Source organism: Palaemon carinicauda, chromosome 22 (assembly GCF_036898095.1).
Source record: "Palaemon carinicauda isolate YSFRI2023 chromosome 22, ASM3689809v2, whole genome shotgun sequence".
In the NCBI taxonomy this organism is placed as follows: domain Eukaryota; kingdom Metazoa; phylum Arthropoda; class Malacostraca; order Decapoda; family Palaemonidae; genus Palaemon; species Palaemon carinicauda.
The window spans coordinates 7,356,281-7,373,432 of record NC_090746.1 but is presented as its reverse complement, the minus strand read 5'-3'; the positions used below and the strand labels follow the sequence as shown (position 1 = coordinate 7,373,432).

At 37.7% G+C, this 17,152-nt stretch overlaps 1 protein-coding gene across 1 annotated transcript in view; it reads right to left on the bottom strand.

Moving 5' to 3' along the window:
* Positions 1–17,152, bottom strand: part of LOC137615783 (uncharacterized) — a 47,421-nt gene that overhangs the window by 3,499 nt on the left and 26,770 nt on the right. The window contains exons 3-5 of the mRNA XM_068345478.1: positions 9,130–9,178; positions 8,881–8,966; positions 7,079–7,258 (exon numbers count right to left, since the gene is read on the bottom strand). Of these exons, the coding sequence (XP_068201579.1) occupies positions 7,079–7,258; positions 8,881–8,966; positions 9,130–9,178 (315 nt within the window). The remainder of the gene's footprint in view (positions 1–7,078; positions 7,259–8,880; positions 8,967–9,129; positions 9,179–17,152) is intronic.

The following is a 17,152-nucleotide window of genomic DNA, read 5'->3' as shown; positions in this document are numbered from 1 at the left end:
AGGGTGATCTGCCCGCTCAATTTTTGAGTCAAGAGTGATCTGCTGGCTTAATTTTTGGGTCAAGAGTGATCTGCTGGCTCAATTTTTAAGTCAAGAGTGATCTTCTGGCTCAATTTTTGAGTCAAGAGTGATCTGCTGGCTTAATTTTTGGGTCAAGAGTGATCTGCTGGCTTAATTTTTGGGTCAAGAGTGATCTGCTGGCTCAATTTTTGAGTCAAGGGTGATCTGCTGGCTCAATTTTTAACTCAAGAGTGATCTTCTGGCTCAATTTTTGAGTCAAGAGTGATCTGCCCGCTCAATTTTTGAGTCAAGAGTGATCTTCTGGCTCAATTTTTGAGTCAAGAGTGATCTGCTGGCTTAATTTTTGGGTCAAGAGTGATCTGCTGGCTCAATTTTTGAGTCAAGGGTGATCTGCTGGCTCAATTTTTGAGTCAAGGGTGATCTGCTGGCTCAATTTTTGGGTCAAGGGTGATCTGCTGGCTTAATTTTTGAGTCAAGAGTGATCTTCTGGCTCAATTTTTGAGTCAAGGGTGATCTGCCCGCTCAATTTTTGAGTCAAGAGTGATCTGCTGGCTTAATTTTTGGGTCAAGAGTGATCTGCTGGCTCAATTTTTAAGTCAAGAGTGATCTTCTGGCTCAATTTTTGAGTCAAGAGTGATCTGCTGGCTTAATTTTTGGGTCAAGAGTGATCTGCTGGCTTAATTTTTGGGTCAAGAGTGATCTGCTGGCTCAATTTTTGAGTCAAGGGTGATCTGCTGGCTCAATTTTTGAGTCAAGGGTGATCTGCTGGCTCAATTTTTGAGTCAAGAGTGATCTGCTGGCTCAATTTTTGAGTCAAGAGTGATCTGCTGGCTTAATTTTTGGGTCAAGAGTGATCTGCTGGCTCAATTTTTGAGTCAAGGGTGATCTGCTGGCTCAATTTTTAAGTCAAGAGTGATCTTCTGGCTCAATTTTTGAGTCAAGAGTGATCTGCTGGCTTAATTTTTGGGTCAAGAGTGATCTGCTGGCTTAATTTTTGGGTCAAGAGTGATCTGCTGGCTCAATTTTTGAGTCAAGGGTGATCTGCTGGCTCAATTTTTAAGTCAAGAGTGATCTTCTGGCTCAATTTTTGAGTCAAGAGTGATCTGCCCGCTCAATTTTTGAGTCAAGAGTGATCTTCTGGCTCAATTTTTGAGTCAAGAGTGATCTGCTGGCTTAATTTTTGGGTCAAGAGTGATCTTCTGGCTCAATTTTTGAGTCAAGAGTGATCTGCTGGCTCAATTTTTGAGTCAAGAGTGATCTTCTGGCTCAATTTTTGAGTCAAGAGTGATCTTCTGGCTTAATTTTTGAGTCAAGAGTGATCTTCTGGCTCAATTTTTGAGTCAAGAGTGATCTTCTGGCTCAATTTTTGAGTCAAGAGTGATCTTCTGGCTCAATTTTTGAGTCAAGAGTGATCTGCTGGCTCAATTTTTGAGTCAAGAGTGATCTTCTGGCTTAATTTTTGAGTCAAGAGTGATCTTCTGGCTCAATTTTTGAGTCAAGAGTGATCTGCTGGCTCAATTTTTGAGTCAAGAGTGATCTTCTGGCTTAATTTTTGAGTCAAGAGTGATCTGCTGGCTCAATTTTTGAGTCAAGAGTGATCTTCTGGCTTAATTTTTGAGTCAAGAGTGATCTTCTGGCTCAATTTTTGAGTCAAGAGTGATCTTCTGGCTTAATTTTTGAGTCAAGAGTGATCTTCTGGCTCAATTTTTGAGTCAAGAGTGATCTTCTGGCTCAATTTTTGAGTCAAGAGTGATCTTCTGGCTCAATTTTTGAGTCAAGAGTGATCTGCCCGCTCAATTTTTGAGTCAAGAGTGATCTGCTGGCTTAATTTTTGGGTCAAGAGTGATCTGCCGGCTAAATTTTTGAGTCAAGAGTGATCTTCTGGCTCAATTTTTGAGTCAAGAGTGATCTGCTGGCTCAATTTTTAAGTCAAGAGTGATCTTCTGGCTCAATTTTTGAGTCAAGAGTGATCTTCTGGCTCAATTTTTGAGTCGAGTGATCTGCTGGCTCAATTTTTAAGTCAAGAGTGATCTTCTGGCTTAATTTTTGAGTCAAGAGTGATTTTCTGGCTCAATTTTTGAGTCAAGAGTGATCTTCTGGCTTAATTTTTGAGTCAAGAGTGATCTTCTGGCTCAATTTTTGAGTCAAGAGTGATCTGCCCGCTCAATTTTTGAGTCAAGAGTGATCTGCTGGCTTAATTTTTGGGTCAAGAGTGATCTGCCGGCTAAATTTTTGAGTCAAGAGTGATCTTCTGGCTCAATTTTTGAGTCAAGAGTGATCTGCTGGCTCAATTTTTAAGTCAAGAGTGATCTTCTGGCTCAATTTTTGAGTCAAGAGTGATCTGCCCGCTCAATTTTTGAGTCAAGAGTGATCTGCCAGCTCAATTTTTCAGTCACGAGTGATCTGCTGGCTCAATTTTTGAGTCAAGAGTGATCTTCTGGCTCAATTTTTTAGTCAAGAGTGATCTTCTGCTTCAATTTTTGAGTCTGGAGTGATATGACGGCTCAATTTTTGATTCAAGGGTGATCTGCAGGCTCAATATTTGAGTCAAGAGTGATCTTTTGGCTCAATTTTTGAGTCAAGAGTGATCTTCTGGCTCAATTTTTTAGTCAAGAGTGATCTGCTGTCTCAATTTTTGAGTCAAGAGTGATCTTGTGGCTCAATTTTTTAGTCAAGAGTGATCTGCCCGCTTAATTTTTGAGTCAAGAGTGATCTTCTGCCTCAATTTTTTAGTCAAGAGTGATCTGCCCGCTTAATTTTTGAGTCAAGAGTGATCTTCTGCCTCAATTTTTGAGTCAAGAGTGATCTTTTGGCTCAATTTTTGAATCTGGGGTGATATGACGGCTCAATTTTTGAGTCAAGGGTGATCTGCAGGCTCAATATTTGAGTCAAGAGTGATCTTTTGGCTCAATTTTTGAGTCAAGAGTGATCTTCTGGCTCAATTTTTTAGTCAAGAGTGATCTGCTGTCTCAATTTTTGAGTCAAGAGTGATCTGCTGTCTCAATTTTTGAGTCAAGAGTGATCTGCTGGCTCAATTTTTGAGTCAAGAGTGATCTTCTGGCTCAATTTTTTTAGTCAAGAGTGATCTTCTGGCTCAATTTTTGAGTCAAGAGTGATCTTCTGTCTCAATTTTTGAGTCAAGTGTGATCTTCTGGCTCAAGTTTTGAGTCAAGAGTGATCTTCTGGCTCAATTTTTGAGTCAAGAGTGATCTTCTGGCTCAATTTTTGAGTCAAGAGTGATCTGCAGACTCAATTTTTAAGTCAAGAGTTATCTTCTGGCTCAATTTTTGAGTCAAGAGTGATCTTCTGTCTCAATTTTTGAGTCATGAGTGATCTTCTGGCTCAATTTTTTAGTCAAGAGTGATATGCTGGCTCCATTTTTGAGTCAAGAGTGATCTGCTGGCTCAATTTTTGAGTCAAGAGTGATCTGCTGGCTCAATTTTTGAGTCAAGAGTGATCTTCAGGCTCAATTTTTGAGTCAAGAGTGATGTGACGGCTCAATTTTTGATTCAAGGGTGATCTGCAGGCTCAATATTTGAGTCAAGAGTGATCTGCAGACTCAATTTTTAAGTCAAGAGTGATCTTCTGGCTCAATTTTTGAGTCAAGAGTGATCTTCTGTCTCAATTTTTGAGTCAAGAGTGATCTGCTGGCTCAATTTTTGAGTCAAGAGTGATCTGCTGGCTCAATTTTTGAGTCAAGAGTGATCTTCAGGCTCAATTTTTGAGTCAAGAGTGATGTGACGGCTCAATTTTTGATTCAAGGGTGATCTGCAGGCTCAATATTTGAGTCAAGAGTGATCTGCAGACTCAATTTTTAAGTCAAGAGTGATCTTCTGGCTCAATTTTTGAGTCAAGAGTGATCTTCTGTCTCAATTTTTGAGTCAAGAGTGATCTGCTGGCTCAATTTTTGAGTCAAGAGTGATCTGCTGGCTCAATTTTTGAGTCAAGAGTGATCTTCAGGCTCAATTTTTGAGTCAAGAGTGATGTGACGGCTCAATTTTTTATTCAAGGGTGATCTGCAGGCTCAATATTTGAGTCAAGAGTGATCTGCAGACTCAATTTTTAAGTCAAGAGTGATCTTCTGGCTCAATTTTTGAGTCAAGAGTGATCTTCTGTCTCAATTTTTGAGTCAAGAGTGATCTGCTGGCTCAATTTTTGAGTCAAGAGTGATCTGCTGGCTCAATTTTTGAGTCAAGAGTGATCTTCAGGCTCAATTTCTGAGTCAAGAGTGATGTGACGGCTCAATTTTTTAATCAAGAGTGATCTTCAGGCTCAATTTTTGAGTCAAGAGTGATCTGCCAGCTTAATATTTGAGTCGAGTGATCTTCTAGCTCAATTTTTGAGTCAAGAGTGATATGCCGGCTCAATTTTTGAGTCAAGAGTGATCTTTTGGCTCAATTTTTGAGTCAAGAGTAATCTTCTGGCTCAATTTTTGAGTCAAGAGTGATCTTTTGGCTCAATTTTTGAGTCAAGAGTGATCTGCCGGCTCAATTTTTGAGTCAAGAGTGATCTGCTGGCTCAACTTTTGAATCAAGAGTGATCTGCCAGCTTAATATTTGAGTCGAGTGATCTTGTAGCTCAATTTTTGAGTCAAGAGTGATATGCCGGCTCAATTTTTGAGTCAAGAGTGATCTTTTGGCTCAATTTTTGAGTCAAGAGTGATCTTCTGGCTCAATTTTTGAGTGAACATGCACAGACAATCTAACCCTCTCAACGGAAATGAAACCTTGAGGGGCTGAGATCGTTCAGTGCAAGTCCTCATGCATCAATAATTGAACCCCTTCAACGGAAGTGACACCGTTAAGGTTTTAGACTGTCGAATGCAGGACGCCGTGTTATTATTATTGTTATTATTACTTGCTAGGCTACAACCCTAATTGGAAATGCAGAATGCTATAAGCCCAGGGGCTCCAACGGAAAATAGCCCAGTGAGGAAAGGAAACAAGGAAAAATAAAATATCTTACGAATAGTAACAACATTGAAATAAATATTTCTTTAATAAACTATAAAAACTTAAACAAAACCAGAGGAAGAGAAATAAGATAGAATAGTGTGCCTGAGTGTACCCTGAAGCAAGAGATCTCTAACCCAAGACAGTGGAAGACCATGGTACAGAGGTTATGACACTACCCAAGACTAGAGAACAATGGTTTGATTTTGGAGTGTCCTTCTCCTAGAAGAGGTGATGACCATAGCTAAAGAAAAAAGTCTCTTCTACCCTTACCATGTTCTACCCTTACCATGAGAAAGTAGCCACTGAACAATTACAGTGGGCGAAGAAGAATTGTTTGATAATCACAGTGTTGTCAGGTGTATGAGGACAGAGGAGAATCTGCAAGGAATAGGCCAGACTCTTCGGTGTATGTGTAGGCAAATGAAAGTGTACCGTAACGAGAGAGAAGGGTCCAATGTAGTACTGTCTGTCCAGTCAAAGGACCCCATAACTATCTAGCGGTAGTATTTCAATGGGCGGCTGGTGCCCTGGCCAACCTACTACCACAAATCAAACCCCTTCAATGGAAGTGACACCTTAGAGAGTCCAGATTGCTGTGTACAGGACCTCTCTCATGAAGTCACGTGTCCGAAACATGACCAGACAGTTGGAAGAGGACCACTTCTCTCGTGGCTTCGTCAACAGAGCAACCATAGAGGATGCCTAGACAATAGCTTCCTATGGACTTAGCCCTGGTTTGGTGGCTGACTGATGAACTAAGAATCATCCTGTGACACATCGTCAGAAATCAAACAAGGTAAGCTATAATTTAGGCAACCTTCCTTGCATCATACTGATCATTCCCACATTCTACTAAATGTGGGGAATTAGCAAAAGCTGATTGTGCAGTTGAGTGTTAGATAAATGTAATTTTGAATTTGAAATTAATTTTCTAATACTCACCTGCACAATCAGTATTAGATGCCCTCCCACCTGCCCCACTATCAATCATCTGAGCAAGATCAGGTCTTCCCTACACCTGCAGAAATCAAAAGTGGCGGTTCCTGGTGGTGAGGTTTGCAGGAGGCCTACCACCCAAGTCCTGAGTACCCTTGGTCGCCCACGGTCCAGATATACCAGGTCAGCCAGACAGCGTACCGATTTTAAGCCTCTTCTGCGCACCTACCTAGTAACCTGGACTTCATGTCATCTTTGTAATCGCCTGGTTTAAAATGAATCGAACAAACAGTAGCATTCACAACGTTAATTCTTTCTGCACGGCAATATGCATGTATCCACTGGTCTATGTATGGTTTTTCTTTTGGAAAGCGATGGTATTTTATGTTTGAGCTTTTAGTTTTATCATGTCTATTATAACAGCCAAATACTGCGCTGTTACTTGGCATTATTAGTGACGGAATGAATGAATGAATAAAATGTTAAAGAACACAGCGTCTCCTATTGTTTACGTTACCTCTATAGGTAGCTACCTAAGGCAACGGTCCTTTGTTTTGTTTACCCACGTGTGTGAGACAGGGACGCGTGACGTCACAGTATGGGTGATTCACAGCTTGAGCTGCGCGGTGGCTGACCTGGTATATATAGACCTTGTGGTTGCCTTACAACGCTCTGCTATCGCTCTTGACTCAAAAATTGAGCCAGCAGATCGCTCTTGTCAGAAGAGATGAGTACCAAAACAAATATGGTAGTGGATAACTAGCAAACGACATGCATAGATAATATAAGAATTTTACGATACTACGTATGTCCACCAGTTCATCAAATTAATGTAATCGTAGACAATTTTATCATAGACATAATCAATGTTAAATCAACTTATATCATTTTATCATTTAAATCGGTACTTAGTATGTATATCATGCTTACGTACATGAATTACAGTGTAAATTAAATTAGAAGCGACATGTTGTAACAAGATCTATTGGCATATGTTGATTGTGCAGATGAGTATTAGAAAATTAATGTTAAATTCAAAATTACATTTTTTAAACAATCACAAGTGAAGATTCGTCAACACAATTCACTGACATAGGGGAGATGTAGGAACCACACTTGAGTATTGAGGTATCCCCAGGCAATAAAATGTGGCAATTTAAACTCACCTTCAAAGCATATGACCATACCACCACAATAAAGTAGATGTCGAGCAGACATATAGCGACGACGATGATGAGTATGAAGAAGATTTCAGTCATAACTGCTATTACAATTGCCAATATCAAATCCACCGTCAAGAGAAAAACTTCAATAACAATCCATGACTTCAGATAATTTGGCTCCCTCTGGATTTAGAACAAAAGGAAGACTAAGTTAGGCATTTGATATTAATTGTGACGATGTTGATGATGATGATGATGATTATTATTATTGTTATTATTATTATTATTATTATTATTTGCTAAGCTACAACCCTAGTTGGAAAAGAAAGATGCTATAAGGCCAGGGACTCCAACAGGGAAAATAGCCCAGTAAGGGAAAGAAACAAGGAAAAATAGAATATCTTAAGAATAGTAACAACTTTAAAATAGATATCTCCTATATAAACTATAAAAACTTTAACAAAACAAGAGGAAGAGAAATAAGGTAGAATCGTGTGCTCGAGTGTACCCTCAAGCAAGATAACTCTAACCCAAGACAGTGGAAGACCATGGTACAGAGGCTATAGCAATACTTCAGACTAGAGAACAATGGTTTGATTTTGGAGTGTCCTCCTAGAAGAGCTGCTTACCAGAGCTAAAGAGTTTTTTCAACCCTTACCGAGAGGAAAGTGGCCACTGAACGATTTCAGTGCAATGGTTAACCCCTTGGGTGAAGAAGAATTGTTTGGTAATCTCAGTGTTGTCAGGTGCATGAGGACAGAAGAGAATATATAAAGAATAGGCCAGACTATTTGGTGTATGTGTAGGCAAAGGGAAAATGAACCATAACAAGAGAGAAGGTTCCAATAGTACCGTCTGTCCAGTGAAAGGATCCCATAACTCTCTCGTCTACCGCGATCCTTATGCTTCTAATATATAACAAAGGTCCTCAACTTACAAACTTAATAGGTTCCAGTCTGCTGTTTGTAAGTCGAATTTTATTAAATTTTGGCTTAGGGTAGGCCTAACTTGCCTCCCATGCCTATGATTTCCAGCTACAAAAGTCTACTAATAGTTTAGTCCTGTTTTATGTGAAATGAATATCAGATTATTGTAAATGTTGTTTTGCTTATTGTATTAAATGATATAATATTGTTATATTACAGTATTAATTTATGTTATTTCAGTATACGAACTTTTGATACAATATCCGAGATTTATAATTTCTGTTGGATTTGGATTCGTATCTCCGAATGTTTGTAAGTCGGATGTTCGTAAGTTGAGGAACTTCTGTGGTTATATTTTAATCAGTAGAACTTCAATGTTTTCACGTTTAATAGGCTGACATACTATAGTTTATATACGAAATATCTGTTTTAATGTTATTAATGTTTTTAAAATATTTTCTTTTTATTGTTCTTCTTGTAATGTTTATTCATTTCCTTATTTCCTTTACTCACTGGGCTATTTTTTCATGTTGGAGCCCTTGGGCTTATAGCATCTTGCCTTTCCAATTAGGGTTGTAGCTTAGCTAGTAATAATAATAATAATAATAATAATAATAATAATAATAATAGGAGCAGCTCTACTCCAAGTTGAGCAAATCCTATGATACATGAAGTGAATATTATTTAGAGCGGAGAAGAATGATCAACAAACTCCTAGTGAATAGAATCTTCATATAGTGCCTTGGCAAAATCTCCTGAGTTCATACTTTTTGAAAGTTTTTTTTTACTCCCTTTTGGAAAGATTTTCTTTCACTTTTTAAAATTTTTTATTTAGTCGACTTCATAAATATGTTTTAAAGATGATTATTAAATAGTTACCTTGTGTACTCCAAAAATAAGCAAAAGACCCATGGAGACTCCCAGAACAGATATTGAAAATGGCCCCCAGTATTCAGAATATCCATCTAAAAAAAAAAGATAGTATTTCCGCTCAGCAAATCTGGAGGAACAGGACTTTTGCAAAATGCTCTCATAACTTCAACTCATTGATTTTTTTTTTTTTTTTGGCTCATTAGATTATTTCTCAAAGAAAACTTTATCATTCGTATTGTTTCTCTTTTTACTTACAGTTTATGGCAGATGCTGCGTACGAAATCGCCTGCAATACGGAACCTACCTGAAAAGAAAGTAAGGTTCTAGGTAACACTAGACAACATCCTTACATGCAAGGCTTAAAAACAATGTTTCAATCTACGGTTCTCAGAAATAAACCTACTCTGATGACTTTGTCAACAAAGACAATAGTTGAGCTCCTATTAAAGACACCATTAGCAAAATCTCTTTCCCGATGATGTCTTTATCAAATTTAATAACAATTTCGTTATTTGTTTAAGGAAATATTTAATTTTTAATTCAAGAATATGCAAGAGAAATTTCACTGAGAAAAATTAAACAAAACGTGGACTCGTACAAAAATATAGGGAAAACCTTATCTCATTGGGGATGGGCCTCATCGCCACCACATTCTCACAGCTGATTTATGTAGACGTAACAATAACTATGAAGAAAATGGTTTTAAAAGAGTCAGTTTCCCTCAAATAGTCTTGTTCTGCCGTAGCTCGCTTTGCTCGCAAATAAACATTTATCTCGTTGGCATTGTCATTGCTCCTGTGGTCTGGCAAGCGGTACATGGATGTGCTGCCCATCGTTGCCTATAATAACTGGGTATTACTGTCTCTTGTCTGTTGTTTTTATTATTATTGTGTACATGAATCAGCTGTGAGAAGGTGGCATCCAATCACTATGCAAGGTGGCGGCGGCCATTCACAAGGCAAAGAATAGAAGAGGGAACCATAGTCGCCACAGAGATTCGAGGCAAAATAAGCCACACCCCCCCTGATGATGTCATAGCCAATCATGTTGTCTCCTGCATTAACAGTGTTCACAAGAAACATAAGTTAGTATAGTTTGAAATATGTAAGGGAATGTTTTGTGACTGCTGTTGACGGGGAGGACAACGTTATTAGCTATGATGTCATTATGGGTTGTTGCTTATTTTGCCCAGAATCTTTGTGGTGATTATAGTCTGCAAGATCTTCCGCTCAAAGAGACATTCCTGTCCATGTGCAAGGGAATCTATTACACATTATTGTAGTTATCAAGAATCATTTTAGCCAACTATAAGTTAACTTTTAAATTTTTGCAATATTCTTAGACAGATACCTAAACCTCACAGACGGCCCAGTTGTCAAGAGGTCAAAAGGACAATGTTACTTTAGGCCAGAAGCTCCATACTTGGATAGTACTTCTGAATGCTGTAGATTCTGGCTTCTTTGTTATTTCAAATTTTAGAGCAAATAGCTTTATTAGTTGTGTTGAAGTGGATAACAGTCATTCTTAATTCCTATATTTGCTAATAAATCTTTTAGGAGACTATGAAATTCAATGTTTGAAATATAACAAATAAAATTTGCTGACATCTTAATGTGTGGCTAATACAGTGGTAGCGTGTCTGCCTAGTATTCACATGTCAGCAGATCGATCCCTGCCCGGGACTGTGAGTTTAGGCTGTTTATTGGGGAGGCCACTGCTGTGCATGGGCACCACTTGCCCGGATGGCGTCTGGTGATCATCTATTCTGATGAAACTGGGACTGAAATCAGCCACCTTTAACCTTAAAAAAACTAAAACAGTGATTTGCAGAAAAGTGGACGAATCTATATTACAAGATTTTTCTTTTTTTTTAATCATAGCCAGGTCTCAGGATAAAGTATAATGATTTGCCATATTCTAATAGACTTGGCTACTTCCATTTGGCACTAAATAAAGGACTATAGGATAATGTTAACAAGAACTTCCTGACTTAGAATTGTTACACTGAAATATTTAGTTGATCCTTCACTACAAGCTGTAACCAAATATCATATTTTGAAATCTATTTTTTGGCTGAAATGAAAAGTTCATGATTGTGCTTTGCCAGTAACTAGCTGTTGGAGTCCTTGGGCTGATAGCATCTTGCTTTTTCCAACTAGTGTAGCTTGGCTTGTAATGATAATATTAAATGAAAGCGTTGCTCTGACAAAGAAATAGTCTTGTAATACAACAAAATATAATAATGATACCTTTATTCTAGAACGCATAAGGTAATAGATAGGTTAATGTAACATTTATAAAGAATATTCCTATGTTGGCTATTTCTAAAAATTCAAGCAATCAAGTGTTAAGAATACTGTATGTTAATTGTGAACCGCTTCACTAACTATAGAGTCAGACGATATTAATGTCAGGCATCCTAGAAAAATTAACACTATCTGAAATCCATTTCTCATAACCTTATATTAAACCTATGTATAGATAATGAAAGACTATTATTTCTGAACTGTTAGTCATTTGTTTTGAGTCTATTTCTGAGGGCGTTTATATTTGATTTAGCCAATATATGCCCCCGAATAAATATTTTCAAATCTACAATAATACATACAATACTATGTGATACCGAAGCAGTTCTAAATTTCTGAAAATATTATTATTACTAGCTAGGCTACAACTTTAGTTGAAAAAAGCAGGATACTATAAGCTCAAGGGATCCAATAAGGAAAAATAGCCCATAGAGGAAAGGAAATAAGGAAATAAACTATATGAGAAGTAATGAACAATTAAAATGAAATATTTTAAGAATAGTAACAACATTACAACAGATCTTTCATATATGAACTATAAAAAGATATTTATGTCAGCCTGCTTAAAAAAAAAAATTTACTGCAAGTTTGTACTTATGAATTTCTGCCTATTCAACTACCCGATTAGAAGATCATTCCACGACTTGGTTACAGCTGTAATAGAACGTTTAGAATATTGTATAGCATTGAGCCTCATGTTGGAGAAGACCTGACTATTAGAAATAACTGCCCGGGAAGATCTGAATGTAAAGGATGGTCAGAGTTATGAAAAATCTGTAAGTTTGAACTCTTGAAGTTCTATGAATTCAGCTACCCGATTAGGAAGATCATACCACAACTTGGTCACAGCTGGAATAAAACTTCTAGAATACTGTGTAGTATTGAGCCTGATGGTGGAGAATGCATTCGTATTTGAATTAACCGCATACCTAGCATTACAAACAGGATGGAACTGCCCGGGAAGATCTGAATGTAAAGAATGGTCAGAGTTATGAAAAATCTGTAAGTTTGAACTCTTGAAGTTCTATGAATTCAGCTACCCGATTAGGAAGATCATACCACAACTTGGTCACAGCTGGAATAAAACTTCTAGAATACTGTGCAGTATTGAGCCTGATGGTGGAGAATGCATTACTATTGGAATTAACCGCATACCTAATATTACGAACAGGATGGAACTGCCCGGGAAGATCTGAATGTAAAGGATGGTCAGAATTATGAAAAAATCTTATGCAACATGCATAACGAACTAATTGAACGACGGTGCCAGAAATTAATATCTAGATCATCATCATCATCATCATCATCATCATCATTATCATCTCCTCCTACGCCTATTGACGCAAAGGGCCTCGGTTAGATTTCGCCATGCGTCTCTGTCTTGAGCTTTTAATTCAATAATTCTCCATTCATCATCTCCTACTTCGCGCTCCATAGTCCTAAGCCACGTAGGCCTGGATCTTACAATTCTTCTAGTGCCTTGTGGAACCCAGTTTAACGTTTGGTGAACTAACCTCTCTTGGGGAGTGCGAAGAGCATGCCTAAACCATCTCCATCTACCCCTCATCATGATCTCATCCCCATATGGTACTCAAGTAATCTCTCTTATAGTTTCATTTCTAATCCTGTCCTGTCATTTAACTCCCAATATCCTTCTGAGGACTTTATTCTCAAATCTTCTAAATCTATTGGATTGATTGATTGATTTAAAGTTTTCAGGCATCCTGACATCTAAGGAAAATCTATTGGAGATTGTTTCACTGTTATACCATGACTCGTGTCCATAGAGTAACACCGATCTCACTAAACTGATATATAGTCTGATTTTTATATGAAATTTTAGGCGATTTGATTTCCAAATTTTACTTAACCTAGCCATTGTCTAATTTGCTTTTTTCAATCTCTCACTAAACTCTAATTCTAAGGACCCTGTATTGGAGATCATTGTTCCTAAATACTTAAATGATTCTACCTCATTAATCCTTTCTTCTTCCAAGGATATTTCATCTTCCATTGCGTACTCCGTTCTCATCATCTCTGTCTTTCTTCTATTTATCTTCAGCCCCACCTCATGTGATATTTCATGCATTCTGGTAAGCAAGCATTGCAAATCACGGGTGTTGTGCTAAGAAGGACAGCATCATCAACATACTCTAGGTCTGCTAAATTCCTATCACCAATCCAGTCCAATCCTTCTCCACCATCTCTGACTATTCTACACATTACCAAGTCCATGAGGAGGATAAACAACATAGGTGACAACACATTCCCTCTGAGTACTCCGCTGTTCAATGGAAACTCACTTGATAAGACTCCATTAAAATTAACTTTGCACTTGCTATGCTCATGAACAGACTTAATCAAATTTACATATTTAAGAGGAATTCCATAATAACGTAGGACTCTCCACAAAACTGGCGAGTGCACTCTATCAAAGGCTTTTTCATAGTCCACAAATACCATCACAAAAGGGGATTTCTATATTCTACGCATTGCTGTACAACATGTCTCAAAATGAAAATTTGGTCAAAGCAACTTCTAACTTTTCTAAATCCTGATTGTTCATCTCTCAGCTTTTCATCAATCTTTCTCTCCAGTCTCTTAAGAATAAGCATACTATATATTTTCATAGCAACTGACGTAAGTGTTATGCCTCTGTAATTATTGCAATCAGTCAGGTCTCCCTTTTTAGCTATTTTCACCAGCACTCCTTACTCCCGTTCATCAGGTTTTGCCTCTTCATGCCACATTCTACAAAATAATCTTGTAAGTAGTCTTGGAGTCACTTCATTTTCGGCCAATATCATCTCGGCAGTTATTCCATCGTATCCAGTGGCTTTCCATCTCTTTAGGTTTTTGAGGATAGCTTCTACTTCAAACACACTAAATTCATTATGGGCACATCAAGGTCTTCATCTGCTTTAAGTATATCAATCAAATTATTCCCTTTATAGGTCCTATTCATAACCTCACTAATGTGTTCCATCCAACGTTGTCTTTCTTCATCTTCTGTTGCTATAACAGAGCCATCTCACTTTTTGATGGGTATATTCTTCTTCTTCTTTGCCCCTTCCTGAATTCATAGCTTTGTCGGCCTCATCTGCTTTACTGTCTAAATACTCTCTCCAATCATTCCTGGCATTTCTTTTGAGCTTGCTGTCAATACTGAAATACTTAGCATGCTCTACCTTGTAATTTTCATTACTTCCTCGAAAACTTTCAACAATCAATTTCTGTCTTGGTCTCCTTCCTATATTATCCCAAGTATCATTTGATATCCATGGCTTTCTCCTTGTAACTGTTTGTCCCAAGACGTCACTACCAACTGACTGATATATGTTCTTAATATCACACCATTCTTCACTAATTTTCTGTTCTTGGTCTCTTAAAATCTCTAAGACTGAAAATCGATTCCAACATTCAATTGCAAATGCTTCTTTGTGCTCTTCCTCTAGAAGCTTAGTTGTATCAAACCTAGGTATTCTATCTATCTTTCTGTTGGGTGCTTTCAGTTTCAATTTCAGTGTGGCAATGAATATCTGCACCTCTATAGCTTCTTACATTTCTCAGAGACCTCCTTCTCTCTTTATTAATGGCAATGTGATCTATCTGATTTTTGTAAACACCACATGGTGAAGACCATGTATACATGTGTATGTTCTTATGTTAGAAAAGAGCACCTCCAATGACAAGATTGTTTGCTGAACAGAAACTTATGAAATGTGCTCTATATATATATATATATATATATATATATATATATATATATATATATATATATATATATATATATATGTGTGTGTGTGTGTGTGTGTGTGTGTGTGTGTAAATACATACTGCATGTTTTTATGTTAAGTATATACTGTATATATAATGTATGTATAAATATATATTTATATTTATTTATATTTATATAAGAATACTATCATACTAAAGGTATGAAAGATAGATTATAACATGGGTGAAATGAGTCATTCGATAAAACTGATAATCCGCCAACATCGAGTTCTTTCATTCAGACGCTTATCAGTTACAAACGAAATCTTACTGATGATACACTTCAATTATCAAGGATTTATCACCTGTGTGTATACATGCACGCACACACATGTACACATACATATAAACTCTATATGTGTGTGTGTACAGTATGTATGAGTATGTATCATCATCATCATCTACGCATATTGACACAAAGGGCTTCAGTTAGATTTTGAGGTTTTAAATAAATACTTCTCCACTCATCATCATCTACTTCACGCTTCATATTCCTCAGCCATATAGGCCTGGGTCTTCCAACTCTCCTAGTGCCTTCTGGAGCCCAGTTGTAAGTTTGGTGAACTAATCTCTATTGTGGAGTGAGAAGAACATGCCCATACCATCTCCATCTACCTCTTACCATGATCTCATCCACATATGGCACTTGAGTAATCTCTCTTATCGTTTCATTTTATTGTGTTCTCAAATCTACAAAACCTGTTGGATATTGTTTCGTTATCATACCACGACTCATGTCCATACAGTAACACCGATCTCACTAAACTGATATACATCCAGATTTTTTATTTGTAATTTCAGGCGATTTGATCTCCAAATATTACTTAAGCTAGCCATTTTAGTCCAGCAGATCTATGAAATATTCTGGGAGTTTTGTGCCTATGACGATACAAGCATGAAATTTGGTACACAGTTATACCATACCTTAGGAAACATTTTGGATATAGGGACATTCCAGATTACCCCTAGGGTCAAAATGGTGGCCATTTTACAAAATGGCTGCCACGAATAACTAAACTCTGCCTACAAGGTCAGCAAAGTCATATGTGCTTGGTGCAAATAACAGTGTATTGAGTGTAATGTGATTATTATCAACTAGTATGCACTTGCTTTATTATCTATTTCATACTTGACTAAAAATATGCATCTACGGGGGCCTATGAGGGGCATAGATAACAGTTTACCATCGCAATAATGCGTGGCTAGAATATGAGCTTTGAAACATAATCATGCATCTGAAATTCTGAATGACACCTGAATATTGTTCCTGGAAATATAAATGGATAAAAAATCAAACTTGGTGAAAGGAACTTAGACCCCATGAATATCTCCATTAATAATTACATACCAATAACTAGGAATGTTGCGATTAATTGCACAAATTTGCGAAATCGATATTGATGTAGGCTACCTATTATTTTTTATAATTGCATAATACAAATTTTGAAACTACAATGGTGCTTTTTCGATGGATTTACGTTTAATATGGTCCTGAACAGCGCAAAACAATAATATGTGGTGGCCTATTGGGGACATCGAGTGCCAGTCACCCAAATCTCTATTGTGTATATAATTATGCATCTCCTCTGGCCTGGGGTTCAATATTTTAATACTTCTTTCCTGTTTTCAGGTGATAACTCCAATGTAGTGTACCCATAGACTAATCCCCTACTTGACTTGGTGTTGGTGCAGACAATGGCCAAGAATTTCAAACTGTTAGTCCCATGGCAGGGAGAGCCAAGTACGACTGTTACATAAATTAACCAGACAGACTGGAACCTATGTGTGCTGTGTCAGATGGACACCACTGAACTTCTTCATTGTCGAGCTGACTCCAAGCAAAGTGCAGGAGGATCTGGATACCAGACTCTTGCAGACAACCTTCTCAGGTTCAGTGAGATCGACTGCCTCCCAAAATCTCTCGATATGTCCCGCTTGGACGATGGTGAGGGTATTGAGTCCACCTTACAGCACCACAGGGCTAAGTGGCATGATCCGTGCAGATTACAATACAACAAAACTCAATTGACTCGGGCAAAGAAGAGGAAAACAACCAGTTGCGATACCGAAGGCGTGACACCAAAGTTTACCCGTTAGAGTGTGGACCGCTCAGAGACACTGCTCGTAGCGAGTCTCTGCGCAAAGCTTCTACCTTCGGCTTGGACAGACGGGTCAGGAAATATGCTCTGAAGCTA